We start from the raw sequence: 24,826 nt of genomic DNA on the forward strand, positions 1-24,826 counted from the left end.
GTACGCTCCTGAATTATTATACTGTTTTATGTAACTGGAAACACATTCAACACAGAGTACCACAGACTGTAGTTCCTGATTTTATTTTAGGCACATACAATGCTAGACAGTACAGTAAAAGGATAGTATTTTTTTGGTTTGTTTCACCTCCCGAATAAAACATCCAATGGCAGCTCTGTTGATTATTATTTATCTAGAAAGCCATATACATACTGCACTCCCAGAGTGAGAGCACTGCTCCACCGATCTTGAAAAACCTCTTCGGTAACATTAGGTAGTCCGTACCCAGGGGGTTGCAATCAAACTGGTGGTTTAGTAAAGGGAGTAGTATATTTTACAGCCACTGTTGCATTTGCATAAAAACAAGGATGGATGGCAGTAAGGCCTGGATTTTACCCCCTAAATACTGATGACAAACTGTTTAAATATTCCCACAACACAAACTTAAAGCCAGTGAAAAAAGTGAAGTTTGAGGTACTACCATTCTATTTACCACCTGTGTATTCATATGACTTTTTTTGTGGAAAATAGTCATTTAAAATAGAACACCACCTTTTTCTAAACTATGCAATAGTCATGTATCTGTGCCTTAACAACACCCATTTTTGTAAATATAACATTAAAATCCATCCTCATGAGTTTTAACATGTATAAAATACATTATGCCACAAGATTTACCCATTTTGTTAATCTTACACCAATTGTTTCCAGCAACAATAAGCAGATTGTTTCCAGTCTTGCATTGTTTAAAATAGAATCAATTTAACATTTAAACTCTAGAATAGTTACTTTGGATATAGCACATATTAAAATCTGTTGTTTTTTTTTTATTTTTTTGTAAAAACCTGTGACACAAAATAACACATGGCAAATAAAACAAGCAAGGCAGAATAGGCTTGTTGCTATCCATATGAATTTATTTTTACATTTCTTACTCCTGTAAAAAGGGGCTAAATGCCTTTCAATCAAAGCCACATCCAGTTAAGTTCTAGAAGAAGATTGATTGGAGCTCTAAATCAAATCATACAAGTGGTTTTGAAAAAATGAATCCCTGTATTATAAGGGTTAACCTGGTATCTTCCAGTCATCGGAGAATTTCTCTAGAATTTAAAGAATTACACAAATGCAACACTCTAAGGTGACAGTATTTTAATGTTCTGTGTCTCAAGCTCAGTAAATTTACATCCTAACCCTAACGTTCTATTATCTGGCCAAATGGTTCTCTGTAACACAAGCATATCAATTACAGCTTTGTTGGGGGGTCATTATGTTGAAAAAGGCAGCAGTAATAAATACAGTAGTTTCGAAGCTGCTATACATTAGAAGACGTTTATGTTTTTACTTTTTTTATAAGCAGGTATTATGTCCAGGAACATTGCTGTCTTCTCAGATATTGTCCCCAACTCCTGGACACACCTGGACTGGACAATGAAACAATTAAAGTGTTACATACTAAGCACAATAAATTAAATAATACCACATGCATTACCATTCCAATACGGAATACATACAAAATTGGTTGTGATTCAAACCAGTAATTTAAAATATATATCTTTTACTATTATTACAGAGAAACACAACTTAACATTAAATCAATTAATAATAAGATATATTTATATTTGATTTCCAAGAGGAAATCTATGTTGATGCTTTATGAATCCAAAAATATAATACGATTTTTCTAATTAAAAAGCTCCTACCTCATCTTCACTGGTTTTATGATCCAGAATTCAGGAACAGTTCTATATACCTTTGTTCTGGATGTAGGAAAGACAATTTACAAGTCAGGCAAGATATTATTGATTAACAAATGCAGCAAATCCCTTCTTGTGACCAGCTCCATTTAGACCACTCCCTGTCAGACCCTTTCAATTTGAAAACAGTCCAAATATCTCCCTTTATTAGCCTCAGCTCTCAATTAATTAAGACCATTTTACTCAGTCACGTTGGTTATCTAAATACAGGGAATGCATCACAGAATGTAGTCTGTTTAAATTGGGAAACGGATTGTACAGCACTGGCTGCTAGAGTCAGTTCAAGGGGGAACTTGTGGGGAGAGGGCGATAGCTGGTGTTCTCTTGTAGCTCTGCTCATTTAACAACCTTAATTTTGTTGACTCTCCAGAAGGCTACTAATTATATTTGATAATTCACTTCTTTAAATCAAAAGAGATCTTTTGGAGCTCAATGAGTGTTCATTTGGATAGTAATATGAAAAATATCATTCTTCATTGGTAAATAAACACTTAGACTGAACTTCAGAGCAGCTGTGAAACACTTACGAATGTGTGATCTGTCTTTGGACATTGCTGACACTGCATCTTCATGAGCGGTAAAATACACATCTGCTTCACCGGTGGCTTTCCCATCAGGGCCAAACTCAATGTGAATTCTGTCAGGCTTCAGTGGAGAGAAAAACTACCAAAAAAAAAAAATTAAAAGAAGAGGTTTTTTATATCCTAAAAAAAGAAAAGTACAACACTCATTTATTTTCTTTAAAAAAGAAAAATGTGTTTACTGAAAATGTACTGAAATGATAACTTACGTTTACAATATCTAGTCCAGTAACTTCAAACGGCAAACCTCTCATATGTATGTTGTGAACAGACAGACTGGTTTTGGGATTTATATTTGATTCAGACATTGGACCACCGCCTGTAAACAAAAAAAGAATACGCAGCGTGTTTATTAGGGATGCAATGACAGATTAAGGTCATGTCGAAAATTACGCAGATAATGATAAACGATAAACGTGATGGTCCCGGTAGGCGACTTTATTTGATGTTTAATTTCCAGTAATTCTGGACTATTGTGTATTTTTTAAAGACTACACCTAAATGAGAAGATCAAATGAAATTGTATTTATATAGCGCCTTTCATACAAAAAATACCTCAAACACTGTACAAGACAAAACAAAAGAAAGCACACTTTTTAATTTTGACTTAAATCAATGAATTGACAGATCACTTCTGATATAGGCAGCAATGTATTACACAATCTGGGAGCATAGTAACTAAAAGCTCTCGCTCCCTTCCTTTGTGTATACTTGTGGGCACAGCAGCAGATCTTAAATCACGTGGAGGTATATATGTGTGTGTGAATAAAAACTCCTTTACATAAATCTGGTGCCATTCCATCAAGTGCTTTGTAAGTCAAAAGTAACATTTTAAAATCAACTCTAAACGTCACTGGGAGCCACTGCAGTGAGGCCAACACAGGGGTTCTATGGTCTCTTGTTTTAGTTCTGCTGAGAATCTTAGCAGCTGCCTTCTGTATAAGCTGTAGATGAGTCAATGGCATGACCTGGGAGCCAAGCACAGAGCACTGCAGTTGTCAAGCGGGGATGGCACAAAAGCATGAATTTGTTTCTCAGCAGCAGACAATGAAAGAAATTAAGTTTAGCAATATTTTGCAGATGGTAGACAGAGTCTTTTGTGACTTTGCAAATATGAGACTCAAATAAGATCCCCCGTTTTTTCACATTTGTTTTGATGATTTTTCAACTGCCCAAACCGATTTGTAAAGATTTTGTGGCTGATGGGGTAGTCACAACCACCACCTGATGGAATAGAGGTAGCTACAGTATGTAGTGCTTATAGCAATGCATCCCAATACAACTATCAGATTGCAATATATCACTAGGAAGTGTCAGGATTCATTGATACAGGATGAATCATATACAGTGATTTAAAAAGTCAAAACGCCACCATGCTGATTCCCACATCAACCCACTCCCTGGTATCCCCTTATTACTTAATCAACTTACTGCTTTTATAGTCTGGGGGTGCATCCCTGATATCTTGAAACCTTCTGGATGCTTTACTGGAGAAAGTATCCTGTGCTGATGGACGAGCCTCCATTTTCTTTTTCTGTGGGCCATTGGGGGTTTGGATCTCAATCTTACTGCTTGGGAACACTTCAATATACCTGAATGAAAGCCAGAGGTTGTTTAGTAGGACTAGACAACCCTAGTGTAATAAATACATGAAGTGAAGTAAGCACAACGCTGATTTCATACCTGCTGCCCATTGTTTCCCTGTGCTTCAGTAAAGCTTGATCTGCCATTTCTGGTGAAGAAAACTCTACAAAAGCAACCCCTGTATTTCTCCCTCTGCGATCTGTAACTAATGTAACTCCATTTGCTGTAACATCCAGACCTGAGGGCAGAAGAATTATAGATACATAGTAATAGAAAATACAAAGAAGAATATTACTAACATGCATCATCCAACATAACTGGAATTACAAATCAGAGCTGTCTGTATCATTTAAAAAAATCACCATGACCTACGTCCACTTTATGTACATTATATGCACTTTAAAAAGCACATACAGTAGAGTATGTGTCATTTTAATTAAAGTTTTTCGGGTTTTTTTTTAACAAACATACACTAACATAAATACAGTACGTTCTCTGTAGGTATAGGTAAGCCACATTTTGTATCATTCAGTAAACACAGAGGTCAGGGCATTTGGATGTCCTACTGCAGTAAACACAAAAAAAATACAGCTCAGCCACGTTGTTACAAATAAGACTGTTAAATGTTAATTTAAAGTACATATTGCACTTTTAAAAGAGGGACAATGAATCACAAGCTATAGATTATTGTGATAAATCCAGGTTTACGTTGTCTAATATTTTTTTTGTGAACAACTATTTTTATTGATTTTTTTTTCTTTTCCCCACCCTTTTGGAATAGGGAACTGGGGGAGACAATACAATATTAAAAAAAAAAACATCACATTAATACAGAAATACAACATAATATCCAAACAAAAATATTACAACAAGATACAATAAACTACTGAAACTAAAATATCAAAGAAAGAATATTCTGTAATTAAATGAAAGTTGTCCAAAGGGGAAATAATAATAATAATAATAATAATAATAATAATAATAATAATAATAATAATAATAATAATAATAATAATGCACTTGATCTTACTCAAACAGCTGTGCCGCTATATCGGCAGCAGTATCCCAAGCTGCCATTGTGTGTTAGCAGTGGCTATGTGTAGCCGAGCTGTGGATCACAAATTCTTTACTATTCTTACAAAAGAATGATGTCATGTAAATAGTCTAACCAGATAGAAGAAAAGGAGATATACGGCTCCACCCAAACCTTCAGGATAGGTTTCTTGTCTAATAGTGGTTGATTACAGTCGAAACTGACAGAGCTGTCTCTACAGTTTTATTACACTAATATGAACAGTCCTAACTGGTTTGGATTAGAAATGAGTGAATTTTTAAATTCTATATCTGTTTTGTTTTGGGGTTTTTTTAGCTCACAGGGTCTGTGTGAAAGGAACTGAGAGAAAACCCACTGTCTAAGGACAGTTTTTATACAAGCAGGGTATTTTTGTGTTTCATTATTATTATTTTTAACAATATCATGGAAGAAAAACAAACCTTCAAAAAAGTGAATGACATCTGTTTCAGTACAACTAAAAGGGAGTCCTCTGAGACGCACAACTCCATCGTTCACAGGAGAATCCACAGACTGCTTCAGAAACGTCTCTGCTTCACTGTTTGTCACTTCATACACTGGGGAAAAAAATACAAATTAATACATTATAGGCGACCCAGTGCTTGTGAAAGGGAGTGATCCAGGCTGAACATACTAAAGACTGGTGTATGCTATGAGAATCCCTACATGGAACTGCCAATATATCACACCAAGAGATTAGCCACAATACTAGCTCTGCCCCTTGACTTTTCAAGAAAATGTGCCATTCAGTGCCCCCCTATTTCTGGTGATTTGTATATAAACCTTTTACAAGACACACTTAAAAATGTAGTGTCTTGCTCATGGGCTTGCGAGGCAATACATTTCATAAATTTAAAACCAAAAAAAGAACTGCAATGTTGGTGATCTTGTTAAGTAGACACTGTTAAAGCCTCACCCATTCTTTACAACTGAGTTTGCTAACACTAAAGCCCTGCCACTTCACATTTAACGAATGAACTATGCATTTCATTTGAGCCCAGACCTTTTGCCATTACGTCAGCGTTTATAAGCATACCTTCCACGTAACGCGGACCCAGATACTGCCTGTGCTTTTCTAAAGCTTTTTGGACATCCTCCTCATAATCCAGCTCAATAAATGCTTCTCCACTTGGCTTTCCATCTCTGTTCAGTGTTAGGTGTATTCCATCAGCACCATCTCGAATTCTGCAGTCTTGAAATGCAAGACAATGAAAGCAATGAGAGTTTGTTAAGAACTCCATTTAAAACAGCAATCCTTACAACACTACAGTACTTAATCATTCAGTGTAAAATAATTTAAAAAAAACGGATGGCTTCATAATGCGTCACATGTTAAAGTTACAGGGATTTTGCATGCACTGCAGAGAATAGCTAGAATAAGAGTATTTATTACAGCTGTCGCAGCAGCTGTTATTGTATATAAAGCAAGAGGCTACCTGAGAAGAAGTTCTGCACATCCTCTACTGTACAAGACCAGGGAAGACCTCTTGCTCGGATAATAAACACTTCCTTAGCTCCAGCTTCTGCTTTGTCATCATAGTCAGGAAGAGGAGGATATTCATCTTCTTTAAAAGGAAAACCAGTCTACTGTCAACAGATAATAAACTTTAATTCCAGGTTGAAAAAAACAACAACACATTGTTCCTTTGGGTCTATGATTATTTTGTGACCCAGCAGTGGTATGACAGAGTCACCTGTTAACGATGCTACCTGCAAGTTGACAGTGAAGATGAATATGATTAATAACCATTTTATCTTATTACAGCGCATATAAAAGGAGCCTAACAGGGTCATTGCATGTATCATGATGCAATTCACTTAGGATACACTTTGCACAAAGTGTATCTGCACTGGATCTATACACACACCAACCCAGGCCGCCTTCTACTGCACTGCCTCTCAAATCCAATTCAAGCGAATGCACAGCGCAGAGAAAAATAAAAAAAATCAACATCTTTAAATTAATATCTGTCACACCGCATCCCGCAGTATTAGATTTGTTGGCATCTTAATGTTTTTACCTGGCTGAAACAGCGGGACTGTATCACGGATTTCCTTGCATGCTGAGCAGGTGACCCATGTTGGTAAACACGAGGTCCACTTTGGTTTCCAAAGTGACAGTAAGCAAATCGGGCATTAGAATTATCAGACCATGATGTGTTCCTCGAAGAATGCAGTTTCCCCCTGACGTTTCGGGTGAGAATGGAGAAAAGGACAGACCTGCAGTGCACTGACATCACTAGACGAGCACAGCACCTACGTATTTCTAAAACCTACAACCATACAGTTCGTTTACAGTTTTTTTAAGATACGATTTAAAAAAAACTATACCGGTAAGAATTGAGCTCCAATAAAATCCAAGATAATGTTATAGTAACAAATATTACAACGACAACTTTCAGAACAGTTGCTGAATGTCACTAATATCAGACGAAAAGCATGTTCAACATTTAAAGGTCAAAGAGACGGAAAGCATAACAACTAAATGAATCTCCATTACATGTAATGGTTCCTGTATTCGCACAGTGACATCTAGTGGCGAAATAGACTTGGCGGTCCCACGCATATTCTAAATGTCCTTATACATAGCAACTCGATGATGACACCATTATTAATATCGAATTTGTTAATGAATAATAATAATAATAATAATAATAATACTAATAATAATAGTATAATGGCATGTTTAATTGTGCATATTTAAAGTGTTAGAACATGGGGTTTTCTCTACTACAATAATTCTCAACATAAAAAGATACCAATATAAATAATCCAGTCACTTTCTGAAGATGAAACACTTTATTTGTTTTATTGTTTATTAATTCATAAAGGATACAAACGATTCGACATTGATTAGTGTAGTAGTGTCATAAATCATACCACCAGTATTTTGTTTTCGTACTATTCGTGCGGAATTCCTTCATCTGGACATACGTCATCTGTTGTGTACTGCTTAGTTAAGCTTTTTGCCAAAACATATTTCAATACCCACCATTAAATCATATTGAGTAAGATATTTGTGAATGTTTTCAGTTTTTCCCCATGTTATAAAATACTGTAGCACGGTCCAAAAACACTAGTTTTCTTCAATACGCTATATTAATATGTGCTGTCGTATACAGTAATAATATATAAAGGAAACTGTGTTTTGGACGGCACTATAGGGTCCTTTACAAATTGAATACAAATGCAATTGTATTACAACATAGAAAACAATGCATGTTGCATTATTACATTGCTTATTACTTATTAACATATGAAGCCTTCAGTCTTTTTTGTTAATTTTAATTAAAATGTTTACTCTAACGTGAACCCTAAATAATACAGCACCACTTCAGGTGAGGCGAGGGGAGGGGAGGGGACTGGAAAGAGATCAATCTCCAAATCTCGCTGTGTCAGCATCTCTGTTCTCGCGAGATGTTTCGTGGCGTGCGCTCAGACAGTTTGAGAGAAAGAAGTTTAGCGCTGGATTGGAGAACAAGGAGTGGAAAGACGTCTGTCTGTTTCTTTTATTTATATACTCACCTTACCTGTAAACAGCGCTCTCCAATTGTGTCACTTCGCAGGAGTTACACCTCTTTTGACATACGTGGGGCTACTGAGCTTCGAAATGAGCTTTTTGTTGTGAGTATATTAATGTGTCGCTGTATTATTTGTTTTTAATGATGAACTTGTCTTTGGGTACTGCGGATTTAGGAAAGAGACACCATACGAAACAGACATGTTTTTTTTTTCATCTGTCTCATGTGCCACAGGAAAACGTACACAACAATTATACATTTTGATGCTGATTTAGAATTTGGCTAGGAAGTACTTGCAAGCTGCATTCATCGTAAATACTGCATTTATTTGTATGTGTGCTCTTACATATTGTCATTGATTTTAAAGCCGCTGCTGCTCGTGACATATATATATATATATATATATATATATATATATATATATATATATATATATATAGTCTTATTTAATGTAAAAAAGACAGATGTCATTTACATCTGCTATTGCCACTGGAGTCGTTGAAACAGTCAAACATCAATCTATATGTAAAAGGCCTGAATTGCACAGTCGAATACAGTAATAACACCCATACATGTAGCAGTGCATGCACAGAAATTGTAACTTACATATACAATGTACATATACACGCTCTGTTGAACAGATAATAATGTAATGCGGTAAAGGCTGTGGTCCCTGTTTGACCCAAGCATACAGTCTCATCTCATTACTAGGCAGAACACATACGCGGATCCCAACTACATCTCTTGTGTTCGTTGCATGTAATGTATTCGTTTTATTTAAGCAGAGGCCTTTATTTAAGTCTACCTAAGGTTTTGACCTAGTTAACCCCCCCCCCCATCAAAAAAAAAAAGAAAAAAAAAAGAACAAAACATTCCAGTTATGATTTAAAGCGTGTGATGCTTTGAGTCGCAACTATTAGGTTAAGGGTTACAAACGGAAGCTTACCTCAAACGTCTCTTCTTCAGGAAACGTAAACGTGATTTAAATTTAACTGTAAATGTTACATGTAGGCTCCGGCTCATCGCGACCCTGTAAAGGAGTAAGCGGTTAATGACGATGGATGGATATTACATGTGTAAATGTGTGAAAGACTGTCAAGACTAACGCCTTTTGTCCATGCCATTCGATTTTTCTCAAAAATGTTCTCATAGTAATGTATTTTGGTGTTTAAATTATTAAGAATAGTTTTTTAAATATTGTGGGTCATCATCCATTTATCTGTAATAGTTAAGAGCGGTTTTTTTTCCCACATTCGTGGCCAAGGTGTCAGCAACAACAGTATACTATGTGTGATTTCCACAAGTCTGTAATTGAAACCTTTTTGTGAAAGGTAAGTCTTAAGAGATGTGCTGCCCAGTTATGGTACTGAGTACTAGGCAGAGTTGGGGTCAATTCAATCTTTTTCAATTCCAATTCCAGTTCTAATCCCAATTCCCTTTTAATCAATTCAAATTCCTATTCCAATTATTTTACAACAAAGGCTTTATTGAGCAAACAAATACTGTATACAACTTAATGAACTCGTCAGGTAACCTGATAAAGCCCATGGCATAAACCTCAGTAAAGACTGTGCCGTAAAACAGAGTAGGAATTGGAATTATATAAAAGGGAAATGGAACTGGAATTGAAAAAATGGAATTGACCCCAACTCTGGTACTAGGCAATGTGTTGGATCAGCTGTTGGATTCTGTATATGAAGGCATTCAGCCTATTTCCATTTTGTTGTGATGAAGGAACATGATATTTAAAGTGAGGTACTCATGTGCGAGGGCAGCTGATTTGCATCTGCAGCTGTGGGATGATTATTCCCAGCAATTGCATCTCAAAGTAAGTATATGATTAATCAAATTAAAACGTCACTATTAAGTCAGTAGTATGTGGCAGATTTAGTTGAAAGATTCATGCAGAATGGTAACCTTTTCGCCGAGAGAGCTGAAATTAGGATTTTTCAATTTCTTATGGATACCATTTTCCATGGATTTTTCAAAGAAAATCTGTCTCACTCTAGATGGAATGACTCCATTTGTGTGGTGTCTATAAAAGCAGATTATGTTTGTTATTTAATTATAACTAAACATTAGGCCCAGATAGAATGACCTTTAAGAAGTACAGTAAGCTTTTAGACATTCCAGTTTGTGAACAAAACCTCTTTAGGCACTGACTTCAAATCTTCTTTGTATTATAAGGGGACATTCCATGCTAAATCAACAGGCTTTTTTTACGTGACCTCATCCGATTGTGCTGCCAGCTGCCATAGAGATCGATTCCACCAGTGGAAATATCACAGTCCTACTGTAGCACTACCATTCTCAAGATATTAAGAATTTTGCTGATTTACTGATTGTTCAGCTGATCTTAATTTATTTTCACTATATCCTTGCACTTGATTTAAGCTGCCTGCAGCAAATTCAGGACATGGAAAAAGTGTGTTCATTTGGCATCTACAGTAATGTGCTATGACACAGTTTTGTAGTAGAGGTTTGTGAAACAAAAAATATTTATATGAAGCAAAAGAGAAGCAGAGTTTGGCTAGTTTTTAGTGAAGCATTCGAATTGCAAGCAAGTAGTGACTTGCCATGCATACTGTATTTTTTTTCAAGAAGTCTCCATTCTTTTCCAAAGTACTAATGCATGTGGAAACAACTTTTTCTGACTCACAATGTTCCTGGACTCCTACCAAAATTTCATTTCTAAAGGATGTTTTTACACCTTTGTTTGGTTTTACAGATGTGGTACTGTGTCAGCATGTTTCATGAAATGTGCATGTATTCAGATAGTTAAGTTTATCTTGCAGTGCAGAGCAGTACATACACTAGATCTGACAATAAATTGCTTATTTGTAACCATTAAATTGTAGGATTTCATAATTGGTTCTGTACTTTTAAGTATCAACATAGTATTAACTGGTTACAGTACAGTGTGCAGCCCATAGGCTTTTTACTGCATGGTCTTAAAGATTCTTATTTGACAAAGAAACTGGTTTAAACTGCATTATGTATATTGTATATAGTCTGTGGCCATATACACACACGTATTTACCTCTGTGCTAAGTACAACAATCAACTAGGCTAGCTGTTCCTGCCTACAAGGAGTTTCTTGCCAGTTTATACCATTACAATTGTTTTATTACTCTTGCTTGCTTCAAAATGTGTCCCTAAGTCATTATTTCTGAGATCAGTCTATTAAATCTGATATAAATCTGTTTTGGCTAATCACAATATTGTACACTGAAGACACTTGTTCAAGTACAGTGTAATATTTGGGTGGATGGGTCATGCATGAAATACGAGGGTTCATAGTATGTTATATAATGCAAATATTACTGATTTATATGTAGGCTACCATCTGTTGACAGAGAAAGAGATTCATCCTCCACACCGATGCGTCGGATGTTGGTTTGGGTGCGGTTTTGTCCCAGACGGTAGATGGGGAAGAACACCCTATCCTGTATCTCAGCAAAAAGATGCTCCCCCGGGATCGCAACTGCTCCGTGGTCGAAAAGGAGTGTTTGGCCATTAAATGGGCTACTCACTCTTTACGATATTACCTGCTGGGACATTCATTTGATCTCATCACAAACCACGCCCCACTTAAGTGGTTAAGCACAATGAAGGACAGCAATGCCCGGATAATTCGTGGTATCTGGCATTGCAGCCCTTCATGTATCATATGATCCACGTGCAGGGAAAGAACACCCAAATGCAGATTATTTTTCCCAGGAAGGGGGAGTAATGGGAAAGGTAGATTCAGTCAAGTGTTCCTTTGGCTCCACTCGGAGCGGTGGGGTATGTGACAGAGACAGAATGATTCTTGGTGATGAATCTCCCTCCCGACCTGTGAGGGCACTGTGTAAAGGGAACAGAGTACCCTGGACTAGATGGCCGGACAATTTATTCCCAGGGTTAGGTGGAAATCGTCCGTTTAGAAAGGGGGCGGAGCAATGGTACATCAAATCATCGACCCGGAAGCGATGTGGCAGCCGCAGATTGGAGGAGGGGTTGCAATCGTTAACCAAGGGGGGGGGCGTGATTGACGGTACATAAGAGGACGTAGCGAGGTGATCTGTTCCTTTGTTATGGTTAACGCTGAACCGGAAGGAGAACCGTATTGTTATTGTGAGTGTTTTGTTTGTTTTTGTCGTGTCTAAAAATTACTTGTTTGTTGTTACTAGACGGCTAATACAATCCGGAGCTGTCGCTAGAGGCCAGCACAAAACCTGGACAACACGCACTTGTGTCACAGTTAATTGTATTTTCACCAAGAGCACTATAGCACTCACTGGACTTGTGATCGTGTTTGTGTTATTTGAGGGTGTTTAAATACCGGGACTATTATTTGGGGACTGAACCCGTGTATTAAATGGAGCAATACGCAACGCTGTGTATTGCCTATTCTCATTATTGTTTACTGTTGTCCTTAGACTTTGGATTACAAGTAAAACCATCATTTCACCAGTACTTTGTTGTTTGTCCTTGTCTTGAGCACTGCATCACCCCTACACCTGTGCACTGCAAACCACTTTGCCACACTTCCCTAGTAAAGACTTGTCAAAAGGCTAATGTTTTAACGAATACCCAAAAATCAGCTTTAAACATGAATTTAGAATTCAGGACTTGCATAAGCATTTTGTTAACGTTTAAATACAAGATTTTAGTAGTATTTTAATAGTGTTCGATAAATGTTCAAAGAGTATCTTCTCTTTATTGCTTCAGACAACATACTGTATCTAACAGTATTAAAGAGAGCACTTCAAACTTGCCCATTCTGTATATGGTGGCAGAATGTGTAAACTCCTTTTCACTTCCTTTTCAGGATGTATCTAGCATTAAATAACGCAGTTTAGTGAGTGTCACCTTTCTTTGGATGTGCACAAACTATAATCTTAAGAAATTGTCTTTAATCTAACTTCTTACTTGACAAACATAGGGACAAGATTGTCATCATTGGGATTACAGTATGTGTTTTTGTTCAAATGCAAAAAATGAGTTATGCTTCAGGAAGAATGAGATGAAAACTGATGTAAGCTTTTAATTATCTGAAATACAAGCTGTTGCTTGTGTCTACTACAATAATTATAGCACACACCTGTGTGTGTTGGACGGGTTGGTGTGTAAGTAGTTTCTTTTATCTTACAAAGATGGGCTGTTCCAGTATTTGAGTCAGAGATGTTTGACAATGCAGTACATGGTATTACTCTTAATTGTTTGAACCTGAAGTGTAACAGCCTTAAGTGAACTTTTGGGGAACGATTTGTGTGTGTGCACTTTAACCTACTCAGTACTTTTGTTGAAATGTTTTCCTACTTGGCCAGGAAGTTGTTGTTTTTTATGCAGATGTGCTAGGAATCAGAGTCCAGACCACAGCACAGTATTAATGAAAGCAGCATTTGGCAAAATATAATCCATAAACATGTTAAATACAATATTAAAGCATACATTGACAGTACCTATAGTATAAACTTTACTTGAAAAACAACATTTTCAAGCAGAATTTATACTTACTGTACTGTATATAACCTCTGTCTTATGGCTAATGGAAAGAGACAAATGGTTCAGACTGTATAGTGAGGCCGAGTCATCCAAAGTGACACTGCCTGCAGTACAGTTTTAAAACCCAGGCCTATTTTTAACATTCACATACTGTATTTCAAAGCACTTTACAGTTTATTACTAAATCATCTTATTGCATGTCGGTCCCCATATGGTCATCTGTAAAGATGTCCAAAGATTCCATTACTGGCAGACTTTCCCGATTTTATTCTGTTTAAATCCATTCCCCACCCCCACCAGCGCTGGGGGTCAGGTGTTTGCCATGATGGAGTGTGCACAAGCCAGCATGCACACAGCTTCATCATCATGAATGGAGCACTTTGTCTTGAATGTTTATTCATGTTGAGCTGGACTTGCTCTGGTCACAGATTCTGTACCAGATGGCCAAATTAAATCTGAGCTCCACAGACTTTACATGATCAGGTCCAGGAGTCTGTATCAAAATATTTCTCAGAAATGTCACAGCATATGGCCGTACAAGTAAGACTAAAGGAACCTCGAGCTAATGTATTCCTTTTGTTTTTGTTTTTCTTTTGTCATTCATACCTTATTAGAAAGAACCTGCAAAATTAAATCATGTTGTTTTATAGCAAGAAGGGTAGAAATTGACCCTTAGTACTACTGGTAAAAGCCTTCCAGATCTTTCTATAAAAACACTTGCAACCTTAAAAAAGAAGGAGGCTTCTTTTTATATATTAAAAGATGTTGCAATAACCGTTATTGAATAAGTGTTACTTGCAGGTGAATCGAGTTGAGGTAAATATTAACATTTATCAAAGGTGCATGCAATCTTGGCTGATAATAATTTAAACCCAATATATTTTCTTTTATTATTCATAGTGGAAGTCGCTCGTCTAAGACGTTTAAACCAAAGAAAAACATTCCAGAAGGCTCCCACCAGTATGAACTTTTAAAACATGCAGAAGCTACCTTGGGAAGTGGCAATCTTCGTATGGCTGTTATGCTACCCGAGGGGGAGGATTTGAACGAATGGGTTGCAGTAAACAGTAAGTAAAAGGACATGTTTTCCAACATTTTTATTTGTGTTCAAACCGAGTAATGTTAACATACAGTCTTAATCTGTAACATGCAGAGTGGGGTGAGACCTAAAAAAAAAATACTATCTACTTATTTTACACAGTTTTACATACTGTATATCTAGTGAACTGCTTGTCAATGCACCTCCTTACTGTATATCTAGTGAAATGCTCGTCAATGCACCTCCTTAATCGACCAGTGTACTTTATGAAAAACCATTGCAAATCAGCATTTACTGATTGTCTGTCTGCACTGCTAGACCCGAAGAATTATAGTGAATCAAAGTGGTAGACCTCCCCAGGCAGGTATTAAAGCTCTTTGCAGCCATGTCTGAGGAGGATCCTTTGGTTGGTTTAGACCCTGAGGGTATGTGGCTTTGGGAAGAGAAATAATAAAATAAGAAATCAATATTCCGTTAGCTCTCATTGGAGGACTTCAGTTGGACAAATAAACTTGACCAATTGTGTTAAATTTGGGTCAGGCCATAAAATGTGCCTCTGTGCAACATGGTGCTGTTGTCTTATTGAAAATAAAAAAGTGAACTACTTTAAAAGCTTCAGTCGTCTTTTAGGACTTGTGTCGTGGATAAACGCATACCAAGGCCGGGATACACACTTTATTTATTTTATTTATTTATTTATTTTAATATTGGTTTTGGGTTAAAGCTTTGTCAGCATAAGTCTGTATGTAAATGCTTGTTCCTTTTTAGCATTCCATTAATTGGTTAAAAAAAAGAGGTAACATTTCCTCTAATTATCAGAAAAAGCACAACACGAGGAACTGGACAGAAAAATAAAACCTACATAAAAATAACAATAACGTTCTTCTCACAGGAACCTTTAGAGAAGGTCGTAGAATGTCAAAGAATACAAAAAAAAAAAGAAAGAAACTATGGCAACTGGAAATAGCAATACCCCAGCTTTGGTTAGTGAACCAAGTACTGTACAACTAATTAATTATATATATATATATATATATATATATATATATATATATATATATGAATCATGGTTGGAAATTGTGGCCTGCGATTGGTTAAAACCTCATCATAGGAGATTTAATTCATCATAGGAGAAAAATAGATTTAACTATTTCCCTAACAGCCTTACACCACCGGGCAATAGTCTCCATCTGTCATGCGATTGGTTCACATCACTGTCAGTCCGTCCCCTTTTCAAGGAACACCTTTCATCTTCACTCCTCACAACAAGAGAAAATGTCTGAACAGCGATTCTGTGACTTAACAGACAATGAATTATAAAACATACTTCAAAAGAAAGATGCTCCAAACACTAAAATGGTGATTAAAACATCACTGTCAGTGTTTTCTGACTTGACGATGTAAGCAGATATGACGGCCGGGATATAAACTGGATTATGCAGCAGGCAGCAACCCACACAGAGCGCTGATAACTGTGTGGTTTGAACTTCAAAAACATTTGCTGTTATTTAGTTATGTACCTATGCTATATCCGCTATGTTTAAACAAAATATATAAAGTCGTATTTACTATCTAACCTTGCTTCACTTATTTACTTGACTGATTCATTTATTAAATATGTACTGTAGACTCAGCCATAGTGGAAAATTAAATGCCTCATGGGAAGACTGTTGTTACCTGCAGCTTCGGGCATTATAGCCCACTATCGCTAACAATAGTCTTCCCTCGGGTCAATAATTTTCCACTGTAGCCCTCCTCGCCAGTCCATATTTACTATATATATATATATATATATATATATATAATATATTGTACAAGTCGTAAGGTTTAATTTGTTACATGAACTAAATCTGTAGCCATAATTTCACTGAATTCAATAAAAGTTTTATCACAGTATTCTTACAATTGGCTGAGCTATAGAAATCTATACAATATCTTCAGAACCACTAGTCTGATTTTACTAAACACAAGCATTGTCATACTGTATGTATAAAATGCTATTTTACATGGTGTGGAATCTCGGGTGTAGGTTGTGACCTACTTGTTTGATACTGGTGTCTATTTATTATTTGTATCCTTGGCTGTGAATATCATGTACCTTTTTGGCTGTTGACAGTGTATTACAGTAATCCGTCGCATATCCGACTGCGCTGGGACCAGTGTAAGGGCGGATATGTAAAAAGTCTGGTTTTAAATACCATTATACACAGCTGTAACAATAACTATATTCACACACTTATTGTTTTGAGATTCAGCTTTTATTAGGGAGCTCCCCTAAATCCCTTGTTTATAAAGATACGGGGTATTAATGCTTGTGACAGAGTAGCTGTGTGGGTGCGTGCATTCGCTGCTGAGTGACAGGCAGGAGATTGAGACGGAAGTTGAAGTTGATATGCCCCCCCCGCAGGCGAACAGGATTTATTTACATAGCAACACACTGAACAGCTCACGTGACACTACCAGCAATGGCAGCGCACGGATCACATACAACACAGTGTATGACAACTTTGGTGGGATCTACAATCTCTGAACTAATCTTCTCTGTTCAATAATAAACTAACATTGCTAAAGAGCTTGATCTTCATCAATCTGATCATCAGATAGATTCTTCATTGTCTAACTGTTTTTTATTGCTACTGCCTGCTGTAGTACATAAATGCCAGGCAAGTATAAATACATCGTTTTTACAAATATCTTCATAACTGTTGTCATAAGTTTATACCACAATATGTATTTTAACAGCTGTTTTACTCTTCATCTGTAGCAATATATGATTATAAGAAAGCCCTCTTCCCTACACAGATTAATTAAGGCATAACTGACATACCTGTATTTAAAATATAAAGGTATTTGTAACATTGTGTTTGGTGAGTTCTCATAATGCAGTCATCAGGATGTATTCATAGAAACTTGAAAGTGTCTTTATTGTGAAAAGAACAGTATCAAACCTTTAACCTTTCAGGCAGCCTTGATAACTGCTTTGTTCCCCTTTGTTACAGCTTTGTGCCATTTTTTCATCAAGACAAATGATGCAGGGTAACCATGTCACAGCTTCATTTCCCCAGAGTCCAGTTTGACAAAGAAAATACAAATGAGCCAGTTGTCACTAATTAATCAAAGACTAGCACATGTAAACCTTGGTTTACATTTTGATCGACAATATAAACAAGGCACTTTTACAGGAAAGTTTGCGTGTTTGACAAATACCATTTTGTTTTTATAAATGTCGCCCAAAATGTGGCCCTTTCAAGCATGTGAAAATGCCTTGATTATAAGAAAAGCCAACATTCTCTTTTGACAGACAGAAATTGAGCTGTGGAAACACTAAAGTGACTAAAGTGACAATGATTCTGTCTCGGTGTTAAATTACTGTTAGTATTTACCTCCTTTTTACAATTGTATTATTATTATTTATTTATTTGTATTTATTTTTACTTCAGTAATGTAGGTTTTGTAAAACCTTGGGTGGTGGTGGTGGTTGGTTGAGAACAATTAAGTGGTATTCATTTGAAGGGTTTGTTCTGGTGGTAAAAATTAATTTTGGGATTTTTATGATATTGATGCAAACAAGGAACTAATATTCTAAAATAAATATATTTACTTATTGATCTCACTTTGCAGAATTAAATAAGTTTTTCTTTTTCAATCCCCAGCTGTAGACTTCTTCAACCAGATCAACATGCTTTATGGAACTATCACTGATTTTTGCACTGAACAAAGCTGTGCTCTTATGTCTGCTGGGCCCAAGTATGTCAAATTGTTTCTTCTGTCTGCCTGTGGGTTATGTTAATTTTTTTTTGTATTATTAATTTTAATTTTTTTTTTTTATGAATAGTACATAGAAAAGGAATGTTATTTTTTGTAAAACATTTAAAAGAAAACAACAAAATACAAAGCTTACTTAAAAAAATAAAAGCTTATGTTTCACTTTGGAACATGCCCCATAAATATTTTTTTATCTTTAGTCTGTAGAAACTTACTTCATTTGCAGTCATGATTTCAAAAGCCCTTATTGTGTGTGTGAGTGTGTGTGTGTGTTCGCGCGCGCGCTATATGGATCAAAGGCTTTGAAAAAAATAAAATAAAAAAATATATTTTTTTTTTGGTTTGTCATATTTTCATTGTTTGAACATCTGCCGCAGTTTTATACAAAAAATGTTTGTTTGTTCAAAACTTATAGCTGCAGTGTCACAATAATGTTCAAATAAAATTACATTTCTTGACCTCTGTTGTTTCAGACCTTGCAAAGGTTTCCCATTTGTAATAAGTTACTGTTACTGACCAGTAGACCCAAATAAAAAATAACTAAAATTGAATTCTATTTATCTGTAAAATCAGCCCAATAAACCTAGAGATACGGAACCAAGAATTCAGAATAATGGATGTCTGTTATGTTAGTGGGTACGCATAAAGTCAACTCTTGGTTTTGGCATAACAGGAGCTGTCATCCCCGTGCCGCCTGTTTTTGAAGCTTCTCCAGAACTAACGTGTTGCAGGATGCACTGCACTACAATTCGGAAATTTCTCAAGCCTTACAAGCGGGAAGGCAGTACAGCACACATTAATTTCATTGCAGAAAAACGTGGATTTATTTTCATAACCCAAATTTTACTTATTCCTGTTTTTCCACATAAGTGGAAAATGACTAAAAGTTGGTTTGTAATTAACATTTCATGTTTTTTTTTTTTTTTCAGTTCCGTCACAAATCCAGTTATGCAAGGATTCATTTTTTATGGCTAAAACAAATCCAAGACCTAGACATCATAGCTGAATGTATTTGCCATTCTGTGCTGTACAAGTCTTGGCACAGGCAGTTGAATGGTTTCTGATATTCTGTGTATGTACTTACAAAATGTGCTTTACATTAGGTGGCAGGTTTAAGGGAACAATATGAAAGAGAAGATTGAGAGTTATGTTTTTTATTATTTTTTGTTTGATTTTTAAGATACGAGTACCATTGGGCTGATGGAACCAATATAAAGAAGCCAATCAAATGTTCAGCACCAAAGTACATTGATTACTTGATGACCTGGGTACAGGACCAGTTGGATGATGAGACCCTCTTCCCATCAAAAATAGGTATAGTACAAAGTTTGCTAGGAGAAGACACAGCCATTTTACATTTCACATGATGTTGCTAATAGAAGGGGTTTATATTGTACCCAGATTGGAAATGATCTTTACTTAAAATAATAAGTTTTAAGTTTGTCTTCATACTCCTTGTTTGTTCATTTTAATGTCTTTTTGTAGGTGTTCCCTTCCCAAAGAACTTCATGTCCGTGGCAAAGACCATCTTGAAGCGGCTGTTTCGAGTGTATGCCCACATTTATCACCAGCACTTTGACACTGTGATTCAGCTTCAGGAAGAGGCTCATCTCAATACTTCTTTCAAGCACTTTATCTTCTTTGTTCAGGTACATGTTTTTCTGACATTTCAACAGCTTTGATTTTCCTGTTATGTGTGTTCCAATGTACTGTTTGCAGCACTTTCCTGTAATATAATAAAGGCCAAGTTAAGATTACATTAACAAGGCATAGAAATACCTGCCATATGTAAAAACCTTCCAGACAAATCCCACTAGTTTGCCAGCAGTGTTTTCTGTGATTTTTTTTTAAAGTAACTTTTCATTACTGATTTTTTGAATCAGTAATTGAACTGTAAGAATGAATGTTTAATTATACAAAGCTGCTTTTGAGAAAGATACTACATTTGATAGATATAGAGAATTAAAATAATTTCTTATGTGTTTTTTTTTCTGTAGGAATTCAACTTGATTGACAGGAAAGAACTTGTACCTCTGCAAGAGCTGATCGATAAGCTTACCACCAAGGACAGATAAATGGAGATAAAACAAAAAGAAAATATTTCCTTCAAACAGACTAACTAACTATTCTTTGATTTCTCTCTTTTTGTACAGACAGTCTGGCTTTGTTCTATGTGCTACAGTATGTGAAATGTTTAGGGGAATGTCTTTTAGCAAGATAGGAAAATGGCAGGCTTTGATGCTTAGCAGATTGTTGGCAAGTCTTCTTTAGACGGGCATTTTTAATGTGGGTACTCTTTTAGATTGTTGGTGGGTGATTTGCTATAGTGGCAACTTTAGAACACCCCTAAATAGTACACCCTTAAAACTAATTTCTGATTCAAGTGCCTAGTGAGGTTCACAGGTATGGTGGGACAAACCTACTACATACAGATACTGTAACAATTAGAGATTCATTCAGAAAATGTCTGCTTTAATTTGGGAAGATTTTCATAATCTGACTTTAAAGTCACTGCTGTTGTTGTTATTATTTTATTTGTTTATTTATATATTTAAGTTTTCTTATTTGATTGGTCAAGTAAATTAAGTAACTCTACTTTTAATGACACATTGTGTTGTAATATGAGGAATGTCAAAAGTAAAGATTTCGTTTAGATGGAAATGTAAGACGATTTATCTTAGACGTACTTGGTCATCACATTTAAGTATCAAACTGGGGAAGCAGAAGTTTTGCTTTCTACTTCTGTGTTCTGTGCCAGGTGTATGGATCAGTGCAGGACTAAAATCGCAGGCTTTTAGTAAGTCCTCGATAGTCACCTTTTTGGATCGACAGTTCATATCAAATATAGTCTGACAAAACTTGTATATTAGAACATAATATACCAATTGGAGAATTCTATTATAAACACCATGTGAAAGACGCAGAAAGCATTTGCTAATGTTATAAATCTATAAACAACTGACTTAAGTGCATACAGCGTAGTTGTTTCATGCTAGTTCTGTAACATTACCGTACAGTTTTAGCTTTTACAAGTTTTACACTTTAGTAAATGTTTTATGAACCTGGTCCTATGTAGTTTCCATGAAGGGACCATATACATAAACTTAGAATAACCATTTACTAGGCAGTAGTTTGGATATTTTTCAAACCAAGGGTAAGAAGAGCATTATGTGATACAATAAGAGCTATTGTAACTTTGATAACATTTTCTGCAGTCTGTATTTTTAATTAAACATAATTACTTCCCTTGGGAAATATGTGCTAATTTACCATTCCAGCTAAAGTAATTTTCAAAGCTCATTGAGTGGTATTCAATTTTAGTGGCTTTTTTAGACTACTGAACACTTACTGAACACTTCAGGAAGAGAAGTTGCCATGGAACAACCGGGTTTTAAAATCTCTTTTTTTTTTTTCATCCCCCTTTGACTTTGTTTTGTTTTCAGTACACCTGCACAGCAATGGCTTGCAGTGCCCCACGCTGGGAAAGTATAGTAAATGCCCATCACTGTGACACTACTCTAGTTCAATGCCAACTACATGAGACAGCATTCTTAACAGACAGGAAGGTGTATTGCGTTTCCAAATTCCTTTCAGGCACTCCTCCTTACCCAAGGAACCTCACATAGTGTTGAAGAGAATCTCTGGTCGTCAAATGCAGTTTGGGTTGGAACGTCAGTCCCCACTTGGCATTTAACTCAAGTGCTCTGTATCAGGTGACAGCTTGGCTGCTTTGATAAAGCCCTCCTCAGGACGCCCCTGCATTTTCCCAGCAAGTGCCAGACTTTTTGATTCTACTACATTGTATGAACTGAATATAGCACTTGGGCATGTAAGTATAGTGACTCACTGTGAGCAATAGCTGAGCCAGAGTCCTATGGTAAAATATAGTCAATCTCTAGCTTACTATGCAATTTATTAGTACATTGTCGTTTCCATTGCACTAGAGTGGCATTTGTATTTGAAATCTTGCAGAACTTAGTACAGCAACTTCTAGAAACTAATGGTTTTTGGTATGAACACTAACACTAATATTAAAGATTATTTTGCTGTGAATGTGTTTTTTTTTTGTTTTTTTTGTTTGTTTTTTTTAAACCCGTACAGTAATTGAGGTTAGGGGATACTAATTTTCTTCACTTTCCACTGTACAAAGGGTGGTGGTGGTGGTGGTGAAAGGGGTGAGGGGATTAGGTTTTATTTATTGATTTATTTATTTTTAATAATGCAGTTTGTAGCTTTGAATTTTAACAGTAAAGCTATCCCTTGGAAATCCTAGTTTTAATTTAGTTTGTTTTTGTTTTGAAGATTTTCACTTTCAAGCGGAGAATTTTTGTTAAATATATTTGATTTGCTGCTAATTGAATACTATTAAGCTAGATAATTAGAAACATATGATTAAATGTACTGTCACATTATCTCAATACTTTTCTGTATTTAGTTATTTTGAAAATGGTGTGTTTCAACTTTCATAAAAAGAGAGAGAAAAAAAATGCTATGGGAATTTTGTTTGGCAAATGTTTATAGGGGCAGCAGTGTGGAGTAGTGGTTAGGGCTCTGGACTCTTGACCGGAGGGTTGTGGGTTCAATCCCCAGTGGGGGACACTGCTGCTGTACCCTTGAGTAAGGTACTTTACCTAGTTTGCTCCAGTAAAAACCCAACTGTATAAATGGGTAATTGTATGTAAAAAATAATGTGATATCTTGTAACAATTGTAAGTCGCCCTGGATAAGGGCGTCTGCTAAGAAATAAATAATAATACCTCCATATGCTTAAGGGGGAGAAAATGATCTGTGGTACTTTAAATGAAGTGTGCCAACTGTTTTAAACTATTTACAAATGGAATAAGGGGGGGCGCATTGCATTCCATTTCTAAGAATGCCCTTTGAGAAAGTTTTAACTTTGTTTTGATTATAGGGAGTTCTACAAAACATTGTGCAAATAAAGATGTAAATAATGTATACAGACTGTTGTATGTGGTGGGGTTTGAAATATTTAAAGTTGTGGTATGATGCTAAATGCTGTTTATATGAACAATAAAAGTTATGTTTGACCAGACCGATAAGATCTTAATGTGTGAAGTGTCTCTTTACAAGTGTACTTTTAAATGGTGGGGGGGTAACGTTATATTTGGTAGTTCCATTCATGTAAACAATGTCTTCGAGTGCGGGACAGCTAATATCTAAATTCTAGGAAATTGTATTTAAAATAATAAATTTGTATTTTTGATGTTACTCACAGAAATCGTTTTACAATTAGGATGCTTGTTTTACAAATGGGATTAGACGCTAGAAAATTAATGGATAGTTCTGTAATGGAAAAAGTAGTATTCAGTTACTCGTAAAATATTAATTGTCCTAATTACAAATTCTATGTATGCATTCAATACAATACAGAATAATAGTCAATTATAGTTTGATATGTATTTATATATGTTTGTTTTGACATCCTGCCGCCGTACCCAATATAACAGGAAAGAACATTCCCCATTAAGAATGTTTGTATGTTGAAATAACTATAAAAACAATCTCCATCATTCATCGTTGTGTGTAGGCGGTCGTTGACAAAGCAAGAAGTCACGACAGGATGCACAGAGCCCCCGGTAGTCCGTGACAGCGAGCGCCAAATTCAAACCCGAGTTGTTGTAAATAGTATTGTGAAAGTAGATCTCTATGCAGTCAGTTCTCGTTAATACAAATTTTAACGGACCAGCAGAAAAAAAAAAGAAAAAAATGTGTCTGATCATAATTTGTATTATGAAGAATCGAAAGCCAAATGCACACTACTGTGAGTTTCTATTGAAGTTACAGTAACACTGAAATCAAATTTCAATTACAGAACAGTGAAAAGTATTATACATTTTTAAGTACTGGTATGTGCGTTTTATTGAAAATATTTTTTAAAAAGTACACATTGCAAATGAACTGCACTTGAAACCTGCATCCATTCTGATCACAGGCATTTTTAAATCACAAAAGCAAGGCGTCCTCAATATCAGGATATTGAACAAATCAGAAACATTGAC

General features: G+C 35.9%; 2 protein-coding genes across 3 annotated transcripts; one reads left to right on the forward strand and one right to left on the reverse strand.

Moving 5' to 3' along the window:
* Window positions 1-67: 67 nt before the first annotated feature.
* LOC117404081 (G-rich sequence factor 1-like) lies at window positions 68-7,467 on the reverse strand. Of its 2 annotated transcripts, none has more exons than XM_034925145.2 (10): window positions 7,013-7,467; window positions 6,428-6,575; window positions 6,028-6,183; window positions 5,414-5,548; window positions 4,019-4,157; window positions 3,767-3,927; window positions 2,545-2,654; window positions 2,282-2,417; window positions 1,701-1,757; window positions 68-1,416 (listed from the first exon to the last, which is right to left on the reverse strand). In XM_034925145.2, exons 1-9 carry the CDS (start codon window positions 7,226-7,228, stop codon window positions 1,717-1,719), a joined length of 1,242 nt encoding a protein of 413 aa, XP_034781036.2. In that variant the 5' UTR covers window positions 7,229-7,467; the 3' UTR covers window positions 68-1,416; window positions 1,701-1,716. The 2 variants fall into 2 exon arrangements, with proteins under 2 accessions (XP_034781036.2, XP_034781025.2); XM_034925134.2 differs by having other exon boundaries at window positions 68-1,421.
* A 961-nt stretch (window positions 7,468-8,428) lies between these two features.
* LOC117404082 (MOB kinase activator 1B) lies at window positions 8,429-23,868 on the forward strand. Its single transcript, XM_034006768.3, has 6 exons — window positions 8,429-8,615; window positions 14,903-15,069; window positions 18,695-18,788; window positions 19,987-20,120; window positions 20,292-20,455; window positions 20,804-23,868. Exons 1-6 carry the CDS (start codon window positions 8,602-8,604, stop codon window positions 20,879-20,881), a joined length of 651 nt encoding a protein of 216 aa, XP_033862659.1. The 5' UTR covers window positions 8,429-8,601; the 3' UTR covers window positions 20,882-23,868.
* The last annotated feature ends 958 nt before the right edge of the window (window positions 23,869-24,826 follow it).

Source organism: Acipenser ruthenus, chromosome 1, assembly GCF_902713425.1.
Source record: "Acipenser ruthenus chromosome 1, fAciRut3.2 maternal haplotype, whole genome shotgun sequence".
In the NCBI taxonomy this organism is placed as follows: Eukaryota; Metazoa; Chordata; class Actinopteri; order Acipenseriformes; family Acipenseridae; genus Acipenser; species Acipenser ruthenus.